Source organism: Artemia sp. Qi Xiang Cuo, chromosome 20 (genome assembly GCF_049724085.1).
Source record: "Artemia sp. Qi Xiang Cuo chromosome 20, ASM4972408v1, whole genome shotgun sequence".
In the NCBI taxonomy this organism is placed as follows: Eukaryota; Metazoa; Arthropoda; class Branchiopoda; order Anostraca; family Artemiidae; genus Artemia; species Artemia sp. Qi Xiang Cuo.
Window position 1 is genome coordinate 33,725,419 of NC_142813.1, and position 15,956 is coordinate 33,741,374.

The following is a 15,956-nucleotide window of genomic DNA, read 5'->3' on the forward strand; positions in this document are numbered from 1 at the left end:
GAATACTAATCGTTCATTTTATGACTAAAAAGTTCAGGGTATCAGTTATAGTAGTATATGCTCCTGTAGAACCGACTGACGGAGATATTAGTGACTCAGATGAATTTTACTTATAGTTACAGGAGCAAATAGACAGGATCCCAGGTAGAAATATGGTGTTTTTAGTAGGAAATTTTAACTCCCAGGTCAGTAGAAATAGGGGTAGATGGTATCTTAGCCTAGGTAAATTTCTGTAAAAAAAAACAGAAATGGCTACAGACTGCTGCCATTTTGTAGATATAACAATCTAGCTATAACCAATACGGTATATGGTCATAAAGTGGCCCATAGGTTAACATGGTATTCACGTGATGGTAATATAGCAAACCTTATTGATTGTGTTATTACAAACCGAAAACTGGCAGGATCAATACAACATACTAGGGTATATAGGAGTGCTGTTATTGATGTTAAAAGTAAAGATCACCATCTAGTAGTGTCTAAGGTATATTTAAAGCTGAAATTTCGGAAGAATAAGTGCCTTCCAGGAAGTTACGATGTTGATAGACTCCAGGATGAGAATTTGAGAGAAACTTTCCAGGAACAGTTGAATACTAAATTGGTGACTTTAAAATTTGAAAAGGTGGAAGATGGATGAAATAAGTTTAGGAAAGCAATTTGTGAAGTTGCTGATGGTGACTTAGGGAAGAAAGTCAGGAGCGTAGCTAGAAATATCATTGAAAAAGCTTAATATTTAATAGACAGGAGAAAGGGCTTGTACAAGAATTATCTGAGTGATAGGCTATATGAAAATAAAAGGAATGTAAAGAAATTAGAGAAAGCATTAAAATATGAACTAAGGAGGATGGAAGTGGAGTCCATGGATAAAATTACTGAGGATCTGGAAGATGCAGCTAGACAGCATAATAGTAAAATGTTGTACTGGCATGTTAAAAAATTGAGAAGGAGTAGTCAATCGAAATTGTTCCAGTTAAAGATAGGAACGAGGCCACGATTAGTGACAAGTAAAGAGTTAAAGAGAGATGGGCAGAACATTTTGAGAATGTGCTAAACCGAGATATGAGTTGCAGCAAAAGGTACAGAGGAAAATGAAAAAGTTTATCACACCTTGGATGTGAAGGAAGATTTGTTTTGTGAGGAAAAATTAGCAACAGTACTAAATGGATTAAAAAAATAATGATGCTCCAGGTGATGATAGTGTGGTAAATGAGTTTATTAAATATGTTGGCTCTGAGGTCAGAAATAAGTTACTGAATATTATGAATAAGATTTTTGAAAAGCGGGAAGTACCCCCTTAGTTATAAGAGAAGAACAGTGCGATTCTAGAAAAAGTAGCGGATGTGTCGACCAAATTTACACTCTTAGGTTAATAATTGAGAGGTGCCTGATTTATCAAACACCTCTGGTCCTCAGTTTTATAGATTATGAGTAAGCGTTCAATTCTGTTGATAGAAGAACTTTAGCGAAGGTCTTGTCCTTGTATGGTATACCAGACAAATACATTAAAGTGATTAGTGATATTTGCAAGAATAACACTGCTGCGGTTAAGGTAGGAAATGAGGTTAGGAGCTGGTTTCGTATTAAATCATGAGTTAAACAGGGTTTTGTTCTATCTCCCTTTTATATGGGTCATTTTGATGATCACAAGAAAGGCAATGGAAATACACGGAATCAAATGGGAGGGGGGACATTTCCTGGACTTAGATTCTGCTGAAGGTTTAAGCATCCTAGATGAAAGTGTGAGCAAAATGAACGAACTTTTAGACGTTTTGCGAGTTCAGTGTGCTAGGACAGGTTTAAAAATTAATGTTAAGAAAACTAAGTTGCTAAGGCTAGGAATAAGTGAAGATGAAAAGGCGACGTTGGGTAACGAAAAGATTAATCAGGTGGACAGCTTCACTTACCTTGGTAACATTATCAGTAAAGACGGCGGGAGCAGTGAAAATGTTAAAAGTAGAATAGCCAAGGCTCGGGTGTTTTTTCACAGTTAAAACAAGTTTGGAAGAATAGGAAGATAAGTCTACCAACCAAGATCGGAACTTTTGAAGCTACAGTGAGTAGTCAAATTTGGCTCTGAAGCATGGGTGCTCCGAAAAGCGGATGAAGATTTTCTAGATGTTTTCCTGAGAAATTGCCTATGGAATGTTCTGGGTACCCGGCTAACTGACCGTATTTCAAACAGTAGGTTGCACAAAAAGTGTGGTTTAATCCCGCTTTCTAGAGCTATAATGAGAGAAAGGTTGAGATGGTTAGGGCACGTTCTGCGGATGAAAGATGACATATAGCCGAAGATTGTCCTCTTCGGCCAACCGTCTAGGGCTAAACTGAAAGCAAGTCGTTCGCAGTTGGTATGGGAGGATGTCAGAGAAAGATTTAAAGGAAATGGGAACTTCCTGGGAGGGTGTAAAGAGGGAGGCTTTGAATAGATTAGGATGGAGGAGGAGCATGCGTAGCTGTGTTGGCATCAGGAGGCTTGGTGCTGCAGTGAGTTGTTAGTAGTAGCCCATCATTTACTTGTTTCGAAACATGCGTTTTTCAGTATCTAAATATGCAATATTCGGTCGAATAACTATTACTTTGATAATCCAGATCAAAATCTGTATTCCAGCGTTCGCCAACCCTATTCTTAAGAAATGTTTCATTTCAAAATAAAGCATTGTATTTTCTTTGACTTCGAATCATCAATACGGTAGATGTGATATTGTTATTACAAAAATCAGTAAGCGTTTGGCATGTATACGTGCGGAGGACGAATCAGGAACTATCCCTAGAATCTCAAGATTTTTACGATTTCACACGTAATTTCCTGTATTTATTGTGTAATTTGTCCATTTTTACGACTTTTAGACCCCCCCCCCCCAAGAATATTTTTCTGTGTACCTCTAATACCAAATTTGTTTCTACTAACGACATTACTCTCGTTAGTAGGAAGAATCAACGTCATCGATTTTTTTCCTTTATTTCATTAAAACTACAAAATAAGATGAATACCTAAAAGAAAATAGTGTAAAAAAAAAAACTGGAAATATAAATATTTAGCCTTGAAACTAAAACTAACCTCAATCGTATTCAACCCTTGAACTCACAACAACAAAAAATATAAAATGTTATAAACACAAATGATTAAAAATTACCAAATAACCAACTTAGAAAAAAAAAACAACAACAAAAAACTGTCATCTAGCCAGACATAGAAGATACATAAGGTAATTATTAAAAATTCGTTAGCTAGCCTATCTTCATAAGGTTCTCAACTAGTTTTAAATTTGGTTGCTCGATCATTTAAGTACTCTCCGATTTATATTCAGCTTAATTTCAATCTTTACATTCTTGGATGTCATTTACCGACGTTATATCAGTAATTATGCTCAGGAAAGCTAGATGACTTTATCTTCAAAATTCTTTTTAATTAAAAACTTCACGAGTAATTTCTTTTAAAAAATTGTTAAGGTCACCAATACTCCTTCTTCAATCATCTGTTGTAAAAAAAAATGTACGCCCAATAAATTTGGGCATGTTTGATTAGTTTATTTTCTTTCATTCAATATCGGATAATGGAGTTCTTGATGGATTGATATTGCTAGCTGAGACTTGATCAAATCTTTAAGAAATCCGTCTGAAAAGGTCAACAAAATAGTCGTCATCACGTCTCACAAAAGGTCGCATCTGTCCCATGCTTCTGAGATAACTAGCAAAACTTGTTTTGTTAAAGTGTCCCCAAAGCCGGGATCGGCAGGTAAAGGGTGTTCTACCACATCTCTATCGGTGTTATAATGGTTTTCTTGCTGCATTGTTCTGCTGCATAACAGCTTAGAAAACTGTCTTAAAACATTATCTCAGAAGTACCAAAAGATAGATTCGACCTTTAGGTGAGAGCAACCATACTGTATAGTCTCTTGTCAATACAGAAAGAAGATTCATTGCTATTTTTGATTTTTTCACACCAAGCATTGCGTTCAAAAATATTCCAGATACCCATTTCTGGGGATTTGCTTTTGAATGTGAAAAATGTTCTTAAATGCGTTTTTGGTACTGTTGGAGTTTCGCCCCTGCTTCTTTTCTTTTTCAGATAAATGACCTGTTCTCGTTCCGTAATTACATTTTGCTTAGATTTGCCTATAGTACAATTTTCAATGATAAGTTAAACTCTCGTTGCTAAGTTATAGTTGTTTTGAAATAAATAAACTTTCAAGCTAAATTCTATTGGTGTCTTCCTGACCTGGGTCATTGAAAAATAATATTATTCAAAAGAAGCCAGGGATTTGAACTCTAATTTATTGAATTGGTCCGTGCCATTCTGGGTTCCACCCCAATGCAAGTTTCCTTTTCATGAAAATAGTGATTCTGGAGTTAGCTCTTTGATAGACTTCAGAGTCTATGTTGCTATGTAATATTGTGAGTTTTGTCAGATTTGACATTGGAAAATATAAGTAAGCTATTTTTTACAGCCGTGTGAGATTGTTTTCCCAGGAACCCAGGCAGGGTAGGAAAAGAGTTCGCGAGAAATACCGTCACTAGTACATCGACAGGGCCTAGAGAGTGTTTGACCGTTCGATCACGTTACCATTACTCTGGAACATGGTATGCCGTAATAGTGTATTAACATACTCTATATTTACGGTAAAGTAGTGGTGGCCGCGAGGCTCTCAATTAAAATATTTGGCGCCAGCGAGGCTTTCCTCTCCAATAAGTGATGCAGCACCATTTCCGCGCCAATAGGTACAAATTTGCTTCTAAAGGATACGTTTAGTATCAGTTAGCAAACACTTCTATTTTTAGCATTAATCCTTAGTCTAGAGCCCTTACTCTGATCACCTAATAAAATGTGGGCTATTCTTCGGTTCTTAAGACGTTTCTAGGCTTTCAAAAATATTCTTCATTCCGTACTAGGAATATGGATATGAGTATATCGCAGAACGTACGGCAGGGACTTCAAATGAAAAAGACACGTGGCAAGAGTATAATAACGATTAACCGTTATAAATTATAGTTAATCAGTGACAAAAATTACCCAATATCTTGTTTAAAGTAATACAATGAGTTAAATTGTCTTAAAGCAAGGTTAAAATATGGGGAACGTTAGAATGATTTGATTCAAGAAAGAGTTTATCGGCAATTTTTCTTTTCCTAAGCTTGTACAAATGGTTGATTTAGGTTCAAAGGAACTTTACAAAGATCTTCATGGGTGCAAATTTTGAGGCGAGTTAACTGGCAACGTGCCTAAACTTCAGGGCATGACATAGCTTTAAAGTTGTAAAACATTTAACTTTGACTTCCAAGGCAATTTAATGGTAATATGTAAAAAAAAACAATATTTTCATCTCAATGGCGAAAATTCTGCGATAAATGAAGCGGACACAATTATACTTCTAACGATTATTAACTATTTTGCTTTGTATCAAAACATTTGCCTGGTGAATGATTTAGCTCAATCTAATAGGGCATAGAAAAAGTCATTCCTTTACCTTTGATATTTTAAATTATGTATCATCGTTTGTCAATCCCTTTAAACTTAATCCTTTATAAATGCTTTTTTTTAAGGAATAGAAAATGCCTTATTTTAACCTGACTTTAAGGCTAGAAGACAAGTCATGAGCAAGTAAAAGCACTTGTTTCCAAAAGATGTACAAGGTTTAAGCCCGGACATCTAGTATAAGCGAACATTTTCAAATCAAAGGAATGTGGCCTAGCTCTCTAAGGAAGTACTTTCCACGTGGTGGCATCCATTCGCAAAAACGTAGGGGAGATGGCAAGAGTTTTTGATTTTTATTTCTAATGAAGATACAAAAAAGGTATTTTTAAAAATCTAGGGGGCAACTGTCCTTCATCCCTCCTCCCATTTCAGTGCCTCTATTCAGATATCTTTTGTTTTGTTAATTATACTGGTTAACAGTGATTTTGTTCAATGTAGAAAATACAATTTTGCATCAGCCGCAGAACTGTGTAATATTTTTTTGATAGTTTTTTTTTCGCATTATGCGGCTGTTTTAGACATTGAGAAAAAGATCTAATTGTTTTTAAATTGTTCTGTAAATGTAAACTTTTATGCCGAATTCCAAGATTTCGAGCATCCACTATTCTTCTGTAATAAACTTCATTTTTTTTTATGGAATCATCCCTTTCTTGGAAGTAAAAAGAAAAGGAGGAGACAGAACTATGGTCACCAAAATAAGTCGTGCTAGCATTCCAAATTTTGCATAAAAGCCTGTACTAGAAAAAATATAGTCACTTGAAAATAAAAAAATAAATAAAAGTTGTATTTTGTTGATTAGAGCAAATGAAGTTATATGCTTTCATTGCTATATTTGGCTAAAAACAGCAGACGTGTAGAAACAAAGGATAATTTATTAATTTGTATTCGTATTTAAACGTTAGCTATTGCTTGCTCATGTCACTTGTTTGAACCCAGGGTTAGTTACCGCTCAAATAAATCATGACAAAATCCTGACTAAACTTCATCTAGTAGTATTGAATCAATATACTGGTTACGGCCGCCCGTAATAGAATTATTCAATTGTTTATAGTCCGCAATAATTAAAAGCACTCCTTGCACATTCAACACCGAAGAAACAGGCAGCGTTTGCTACGAAAGCCCTAAGCATCACTGGTTTTATCCCTCTAAATAAAGCTGAATGTCCTTCTTCTTTGATCAGAGCACGATATGCATCCATCAAACCTTTGTAAGTTCCTTCAGGTGCTGAAAAAAAGATACTGCATAGTAAAGACAATATTACTTATCGAAGCTTAAACGCGCATTTTGATTTTTTTTTTTTAAGGTTTTCCACCATCAAAAACGTTGAGACGGCGGTCCATAATAAGTTAGCTCAATCTCATTAATAAAATTTACGCGTTGATAGAGGAGGAAGTTGATTTTTACTCCTTAACAAAAAATTTTACGCATAATGAATTGCAAGAAATCAATTGGCCTTATTTCTCACAAGAATAAGATAAAAGACTTAAATTACCGAAAACTACTGAAAATGAAAATTTGTCTTAGTCGGGTGAGTTTAGTGGCTTAATTAAGGGTATCATTACCGGGATATATTATTCTACTATTATTATTTTCTCATTCTATTATTCTTCAGTTCTCATTCAGTCTCTGACCAGTTCACATCTTAAAATAAAAAGTACATTTCATGGATTACCTTTTACTTGTGGATAAACCTAGGCACGGAGCCAATTGATTTTGCGCAAAAAAATTTATTAAGCAAACATCTGATTACACAAGTGACTTGTATGTGATTACGGCTTAAGGATTATTTATGGATTGTGGCTTTGGATTAGTATTCAGCACTATTATCATCTGAATCGCGCATTGAAATACTTGGACTGCTTGCAATTTTCTTGAAATTATTTGCAAATTACTAGATTAATTGGCCCACTCAAAGATAAGTAATTATTTATTTTCATCGCTACGCTCATGTCAAAATTCAAGCCTTTTGATATTGTTCTCGCTAGTTTTAAAAATTACTCCCCTTGTCCGGCAATTGTTTTGCAGTAAAATACTGGTGCTAAAGGATTTTGGAGATACACAGTTTTTTTGCTATGGCGATCATTCTGAGCACCAAGGGGCAGAGTCTTCTTTGAAATTATTCTCAGATTATCCTAGTGCTCGCTAAAGAACGGAAAACGATGTTAGTAAAGCATTTACTGAATTCGATTCGTTTCCGGACATTTATAAATCGTCATCACCTATTTATCTAGCATTAAACCCAGCGAGCGTTATTGCAGAAGACTCACTGGCACCTAGTCTAATCCTGCAAAAAAAAGCTTTTATCCAGGATGAATTAAATCGGACGCAAGTGAATCTTACAGCTGAGATTTATCGTCAAGTCAAGGCTAAACTATCAGACCCTGATACAGCAAATCAAGCAATTGATACTATAGTAAAAAAAAATTCCTGATGCTATTTTCATTGATTACAACCCAAAATTCCAAGAAATAGAAAAATCACTCAAAGGACTATTTGCAATGGTAAAAAGCTTGGAAAGTAGGATTTTGTCATTGGAATCGAAAGGGGATGATTTTGAACAAGAAAAGATGTTGAATTGCTTAGTGATGAATGAAGTAAGGCAGAGGCCTAGAAATGATCTAAAGAAAGAAGTATCGGTTATTATTAAAGACAAGATGCTGGTCCCTGGTTTTGAAGTCAATAATATTGTAAATGTTTATCGATTTAGTTTGAATGACTCTAACGATCAATCTAAAGTGTCTCCGGTGCTAATACGCTTCAAAAATGTTGAATTAGCTCTAGTTGTTTTAGAAGCAAAGACTAAACTAGCAAAGAGTGGAATATTTTTGTCAGAATCGCTAACAAAAAAGCGTCGTGAAACTTTAAATGCGGCAAGAGATTGCTTCGGTAAATTTAATGTATGGACTGACCGCGGGCAAATTTTGGCCAAACCACCTGGTCAGTCAATAATACGAAAGATTCGATCATTGTGCTTAGATATGGTGTTTTTTGTTGTTTTTTCTTTTTTTTTGCATGTATATTTTATGATTTTTTGCCATATCTAAAATTTGTTGTCTTTTTTTTACTGACAAATTAGGAACGCCCACAGTTGGGGGATTACTTTTTGAACTTGAAAATAGCCTGTTGGATGTTGCATGCATTATTAATAATTCTATCAGGCATTTCAATAGTGATTTGACCACGATAAACCACGCAGAAATGATCAATTTTGTTCTTAGCCTAAGAGAGGCTATCAAGTGGGATGGATATTTTTCAGTGTTCCAGTTGAATATTAAGGGTCTTTGATCTTCAATTGACCATCTAAAACATATTGTTTCTGATGGGCTACCTGACGTTGTTAGTTGATGCGAGACTTTTTTAGATTCTAAAAATGATATGCTTTTGGATTTGGAAGGTTATAAAATGGAACGACTGAATCGACAAAATATGGCCAAGGGTGGTCTTGCTTTGTATATTTCTAATAATCTCCCATATTCTCTTTGAATGGATTTATCCAGAAATATTGAAGGTGTCTTTGAGTCACTTTTCATAGATATTAAATGTGGAGGTAAGGATTAAATCGTTGGTATTATTTATCGATCTCCTAGCGGCTCTATTCCACCGTTTCTACACACCCTTAATGATCTACTGGATACCATCCTAAAATAGTCGACTGAATTAATTATTATGGCAGATTTTAATATAAACTTGATGGACTTGATAAGGTCTTCTGTATATTTGGATTTTCTGTCGTCCATGCTTGCCGCAGGTACTTTACCTTCTGTATGTATCCCATCTCGCATAACAGAGAGTATGTCATCTCTGATCGACATTATTTTCTGTACCGCTACCTCGATCCAAAATTATGTTTTAGTGAGTGACATTTCTGATCATTTCCCTGCTGACTCTATATACTGTTTTGGTAAATTGACTATTGAGAGGACTGGTGAGTCTGATAAGAGGCCTTTTAGGTTTGGTGAAGTGGAATTGATGCTTCTTAGGTTAAGATTGGCAAAAAATTATTGGTGTGGTTTTGAGAGTGATTCTAATTTTTTTAATTTATTTGATATTTTTTATGAGTATTATAAGATACTGTTCTTGACATTTGGTCTGTTTCGCCTTCTAATCGTAAGTCTTAGAATGCTTTTCTTCTAAATCCTTGGATGACCCCTGGTCTCCTTGGGAGTTGTAGGAGAAAAATAATCCCTGGAGGGCCTTTAAGTCTGCTAGCCCTTCAATGAAAGCTATTTGCTTTCAGCGATTTAAAATTTATAGGAATATTTATAATTCTGTGTGTCGAAAGGCCAAGTCCCAGTATTATTTTAACTGTTTTTCAGACTGTGGTAAAGATATACGAAAAACTTGAAGGTTATAAATTCTGTCCTTAGGCCCTCTTTTCAGTCTCCATCAGCCCCTTCTTTTTTAGATCTCGATGGCAAAATCATCGAAGGTGAACTGAATGTTCAAGATGCATTTAATTCATATTTTGCGAATATTGGTAAAATGACCGCTTCGGCTGTTAGTTCTTCTCCTTCAGGATCCAACTTCAGTTCTTATCTTGGGCCACCTTATATGAAGTCAATGTTTTTGGAACCAGCGACAGAGAAAGAAATTTTTAAAATTGTCATGGCATTGAAATCCTTTATCATCTGGCCCAGATAAAATTCCAATTGAAATAAATACGTTCATGCTTTCTTCGATTATTTCTGCCATAAAGAGGCTTATTAACCTCTGCTTTCAGTATGGTATTTTCCCAAGTAGTCTCAAGCGTGCTCGAGTCATCATATTATATAAGGGAGGGGGGGGGGCACGAAATGATCCAGCCAACTTTCGGCCAATTTCTTTGTTGTCTGTGTTATAGCAAAATATTTGAGAAGGCGATGCTTTCTCGTCTTCATAATTTTCTTACTTCTAAAGATTTTTTCACGATTTTCAATTTGATTTTCGAGCAAATCATTCTACTGAACGTGCTTGTGCTGTTTTATTTAATAACCGTCATTCGGCCATAGACTCCCTTTTGATTCCTACTGCCTTGCTTGTGGATGTTTTTAAGGCCTTTGATTGCATAATTTACAGTGCTCATCTTTTTAATTTCTCTCATTTTGGCGTAAGAGGCTGTGTGTTTTATAGGTTTAAATCTTCCATGTCTGGTAAAATAATTTCTGTTGATCTACTTTTTCGCTCACCAGGAGGTGTTGGACAGGGGGTCCCTCGGGTCTGTTTTGGGACCGTTTGTGTTTTTGATGTATGTAAATAATCTAATATTTGCAGTTAGAAGTAAAAATCATCTTTATTGCTGTCGTCTATGTCATCCAACAGTCTCCCGTACCCATAACTATAGTTTGCATACCTCGGATTCTCTTGTAAACTTTGCTGATTATACCACCCTTATTACTTCTGGGAGAACAGAGGATGAGGTTCGTACAAAGTTAGTGGACCTCTTCGAGAGAGTTTCAATTTGGTTTGATGCTAACTCTCTTGCTTTAAATGTTTCTAAAACTAGTTTTTTCTCGTATATCCCAGGCTTGCTCTCAATTATCTGAAATTCATATATCCAAAGGCTTTATTAGTAGACCAAAGGATGGCTATGTCCGTTTCCTAGATATCCTCCTAGATGAAAATTGATATTTTAAACACCATATTGATTTGATTAAAATGAAGGTATGCAGAAACCTCGATATTCTAAGAAAACTAAAACATGTTTTTCCAGGACTAATTCTAAGAATCCTATTTCATAGCTTAATTCATTCTTATGTTTCCTAATGTCTAGTTATATGGATGTTTATTTTCCCTTCTTTTCTCAAACCGCTTTCGAATACTTACGATAAAGCTATAAATCTTATCCAGGATGTAAATCGTTCGGCAACTAAACTGTTACTTGATATTAAAAAACTTAATATTCTTTCCTGTGCGTCTTTCGCTTTTCTTCAGTTCCATGGTGATATTCCTAGGTCCCTTGGGTTTACTTCTTCTTTTGTATCTGATCGGTCAAATTATCAACTCCGTAGTTCTCTAAATATCCAAATTCCCATACACCAACAATAAGATCCGATTTTAATCCTCTTGTTGCGTGTCATTTGACATGGAACACCCTCCCCGATTCAGCTCGAGAATGCCACTCGTTTGGTACCTTCAAAAGACTAGTAAAAAAAATATTTGTTTTCATGTGATAGTTTTCTTTACTTTTGCCTGCTGCCAATATTTTTTTTATTAAATTTTATTGTTTTTTTAGATGTCGTGATTCATTGCAGTTTGATAAAGCTTATTTAGTGAACTCTTCTTGTTTTTGTTGTTGTTGTTGTTTTTTTTCTCCGTTTTAATAACCGAATGCTTTACATTCTAAGATTTAAAATAGTTATTCTAATATTCTCAAATTATAGCGTTATTCTTATATTGTTTAAATTTTTAATGTTTATTTGATCTTTTCATAACCCCCTTCCTACAGGCCATGGAGCCTTTGTGGGGATTTATAGATTGTTATGTAATTATTTTACTGATAATATTGAAAATAAATCTATCTATCTATCTACTATATGTTGTATGCACCATTCACTAAAAAACAAAGTTGGTCTTTAGGAATCCAAGCATTGACGGTACATGGCAAAGCCACTGGGTTTAGCCTCTCTTCTCCACAAAATCATGATTTCTTCCCAAAAGACTAAAATATAGCCTGTTCTGTCTTCTAAAACTAATACTAAGTCGGTAATCATTGATTTCAGATGCAAGCTTTCAACATCGCATGTAAATAACAAAACTACAGGGTTTAGCCCTCCGCCACAAAAAATCACATCTTCCTGAAACAACTAAAATATAGTCTACCTTCCGCTCTAAAGCTTATGTACATAAATTATTGGCAGAAGATAGACGTCTTCTATGTTGCATGCACTTAGTAAAAAATTTATTAAAAAGATGATATGACCTTTTCAGAGCCAAATATCGACTAGAATGAGATATCCTCCTCGCTAAATCTGACCTTGATCAACAAAGTAAAAAGAAAGAAACTTGCCTCCCTTTTTGTCTCATAGTATGCTAAAATCATGCGTTTTATGAGCAACAAAATGAAAAACAAGTCTTGCTTTAATATTAAAAAGCATTGATTGCATATTTTGATGCAGTAATAACAATCCTAGCACAGAGTTGCTCAGAAACGGGATCCAGCAAGGTATATTAATTGTGTAATCCTTACCGTTAACAGAAACAAGTATTCTACGTCGCATAAATCCTTCATCCAAGACGGAGATTTAGTCTTTTGAGAACCTAGTATCGACGTAACCGAAAAGTATATCATTCACCCGTATGGTTGTGCATACTGAATTTAGTCCTTCCCCGCAATGAAACCCGCCCATTGAGTTTATCACCAGCTGAACAATTTTTAAGAAATCTTTAGACCCCCCCTTTATAGAACTAAAAATATCTTTCTCAGAGAGTTCTAAACAATACTTGACTGACATAACACTTAGAATAAACTGACAGCAACACATACCTGTTTGAAGGCGACTTTTTATTGTATCAGGGGGTACAGCCCAAGCCCAGTTGGCCACGCCGGCCATTCCTCCAGCAAACAGAGTTCTTACAGGACTTAATTGAGATCTATCACCGTTAGAAGGGGTTAACAGTCGCATGAGCACTTCGTAGGAAGCAAAATAAAGGCCACTGGCTGGTACATCTAGTGAAAATAACAAATTAATAACACGTATCCAAACTTATCTTGCCCATCAAACGAAACAAATTTAAAGAGATACAATCGGTCAAAATCTAGTCAGTGACTTTCGAACATAGTCCGAATTTTAGTATTCCATGAACAAGAAAACTAAATGTCAGGAAATTGTAAATACAAATATAAGTTGCAGCAAGCATGGATATGAAAGGAAAGAAATAACGCTGTAAGTTCCTCCGGGGAAATTGAGGGTGGATGGTTAGTCTGGATTTGATTTTTATCCACTAGTTTATTCACTTACCATGTTAAGTAAATATGTAGAGATCTTTCTAAAAATTATTTCCTAAAATCCTTTGTCATACTCAGCGAACAAACGCACCGAACTCTGGCTATAAACGTACTACGAGCGTTGCCAACACTTCGAGATAAATTGTAACAATTCTCCAATTAAAACTCTACCATAAGAGATTAAATTGTACCATCTGAACAGAAGGTTAAAAATTTACCGCTCGTTGGCAGTTATGTTCAATTGATTTTTACTGTACTTACTTGTACTTGTAGCAGGACTCAAGCATTTCAGCTCTCCCTGGCGTCCAGTAGCTTCGTCGCTGTAGTAAGCCAAGAGTCTCGGTCGATTGCGAGTGGCTCAATAAATTTGAGCTAGGACTTTTCCCATCTTCGTCCATACTTCTTGAAGCCACCGATTGGGTCTAGGTCAGCCTTTATGCAGGCGAGCCACGTTTTCTTTTGTCCTCCATGTCGCGTTTTCCATCCCGAAAGAGGTGTACATCTGAGGTCTTAATTGACAAAGGTGTGGTGTGCGCGGCGAAGTGTATGGTCGAAGTATCGGAGTCTTCTTTGTTTAGTTATAGTGGCCAAATAAGGACGCTGATGGCAGATTTTGCGGAGTTCATCATTGCTGACTCGATCACAGAGTTTAATGCCAATGATTCTCCTTAAACATGAATGGTCAAATACGTTGAGGGCTTGAATGTCGGATGCTTTCATGGCCCATGTCTCACAGCCTTATAGTAAGATAGACCGAGCAAGGGCCTGATATATCCTTTTTCTGGTCTTCAGACGAACATTTTTTTTGGTTCCATAGAGAGTGATTTAGCTGGGTGAAAACACCAGTTGCTAAAACAATTCTTGACTGAATTTCTGATGTGTATCCTCCAATTGGGTCTACCAGAGAGCCTAGGTACTTGAATTCATGTATCTCGTCTGTGGGCGACTGTTCTAATAAAATTGGGGGGTCTTGAGATGATATACCAGAAACCATGACTTTTGTCTTCGGAGAGCTTATTTTCAGGCCGACCAGAGAGGCTTTTTGAGCTACCTTCGATAGCATAGATTCTTCTGAACAAGATTCAGCTAACAAGCAAATATCGTCGACGTAGTCTAGATCGGTGATCACAAAATTGGGACTTACTTCAACGCCTGAAAAGGTCGTCATTGCTCTGGTCATAATCCAGTCGATCACGAAACTAAATAAGACGGAGAAAATATACATCCCTGTCGGACACCAAAATCAATTTGGAACATCAAGGAGAGTTTTCCAAAGATCTGAATTTGGGCTCGCGTATGCTGGTAGTATGCTTGGATAAGTTTGACTATCTTACCTGGTCATGGCCTCTGTCATCCTCTGTCATGGCCTTCCAGATTCCATCTCTTAGAATAGAATCAAAAGCTGTAATAAAATCTATGAATAAAGACACTGTTGGTTTTTGGTGTTTTGCCCTGTGTTCAAGGGTTTGTCTTAAGATGAATAGTTGGTCAATTGTTCCCATGCCTGGGCTGAATCCCACTCGATTGGGCCTTGTCTTTACGTTGCGCTGTATACGAAAACGATTATGTAGCAGCATGGCAAATATTTTGGCATCAATGCAGATGAGAGAGATCCCGCGATAATTAATGCATTTGGTCTTTAGCCCTTTTTTGAAGACTGGAAAAATGATAGTCTCTCCAATCCTGTGGAACCATCTCTTCTTCCCATATACGACAGGTTAGTTTATGGAGCCTGCTGACAAGTGCTGTCCCTCCATACTTGTAAAGTTCAACCAGGATAGCATCAGGACCAGGGACTTTGTTGCTTTTCAGGCAATTGATTGCTTGTCGAACTTCATTTAACGTGGGAGGGGGTCACGTTTATGTCTTTGTAAATAGTGCTGGGTGAGTTTGGTTCCTGCAAGTCATCAAGGCTACGACTTGGACTATGGCAACGCTGATTATGATCCATTGCTGTGGAGAGTTGGTGCTGGTTAAGTAGTTTGTCAAAGTGCTCCTTCCTATGATTTATTATTTCGGAATTATTCGAGAGCAGCTTGCCGTTTTCACCTTCGACGGACGTACTAGTAGGCTTATGTGATTTACTCCCGATTGATTTTAGGAGCTGATACACCTTCCTGGTGTCAGATATAGAGACAGCGGCTTCCATGTGTTCAGCAATTTTCTCCCAGTACCCATTGTTATCATTCTTAGCCGACTGGTGGCATTCTCTTCTCAGGCGCTTTAACAACTCCGATTACCTGTCTAATATCTGTTGCTTGTGCTCAGCCAGCTGAATTGTGCGTGTTGACATCAATTTTTTGGATAGTCTTTTGCGGTATTCCATAATAGCTTATGCATCCTCGTGGATTGTATTGCGTATGGTCAGCCACTCTTCATCCATACTTTGGATTTGCTCGTCGATCGCTGGCACTTGAATAGCTTTAAAGCGGTTAGACAACTCTAAGCTGAACGCCTGTCGTATATTAGGATCATTAAAGCGATTGGTGTCAAATCTTTGTGGAGGTTTCCTCTTGAGACGTACTGCTAGTCGCAACTTTAGATCTAACTTGACTTGAA

At 36.4% G+C, this 15,956-nt stretch overlaps 1 protein-coding gene across 2 annotated transcripts in view; it reads right to left on the reverse strand.

The window, feature by feature from the left end:
• Positions 1-2,999: 2,999 nt before the first annotated feature.
• LOC148940128 (congested-like trachea protein) overlaps positions 3,000-15,956 on the reverse strand; it is an 83,016-nt gene continuing 70,059 nt past the window's right edge. For both annotated transcript variants that reach the window (XM_089106276.1, XM_089106275.1), the window contains exons 6-7: positions 12,936-13,118; positions 3,000-6,697 (exon numbers count right to left, since the gene is read on the reverse strand). In XM_089106276.1, coding sequence (XP_088962402.1) covers positions 6,519-6,697; positions 12,936-13,118 — 362 coding nt within the window. In that variant the 3' untranslated portion in view covers positions 3,000-6,518. The remainder of the gene's footprint in view (positions 6,698-12,935; positions 13,119-15,956) is intronic.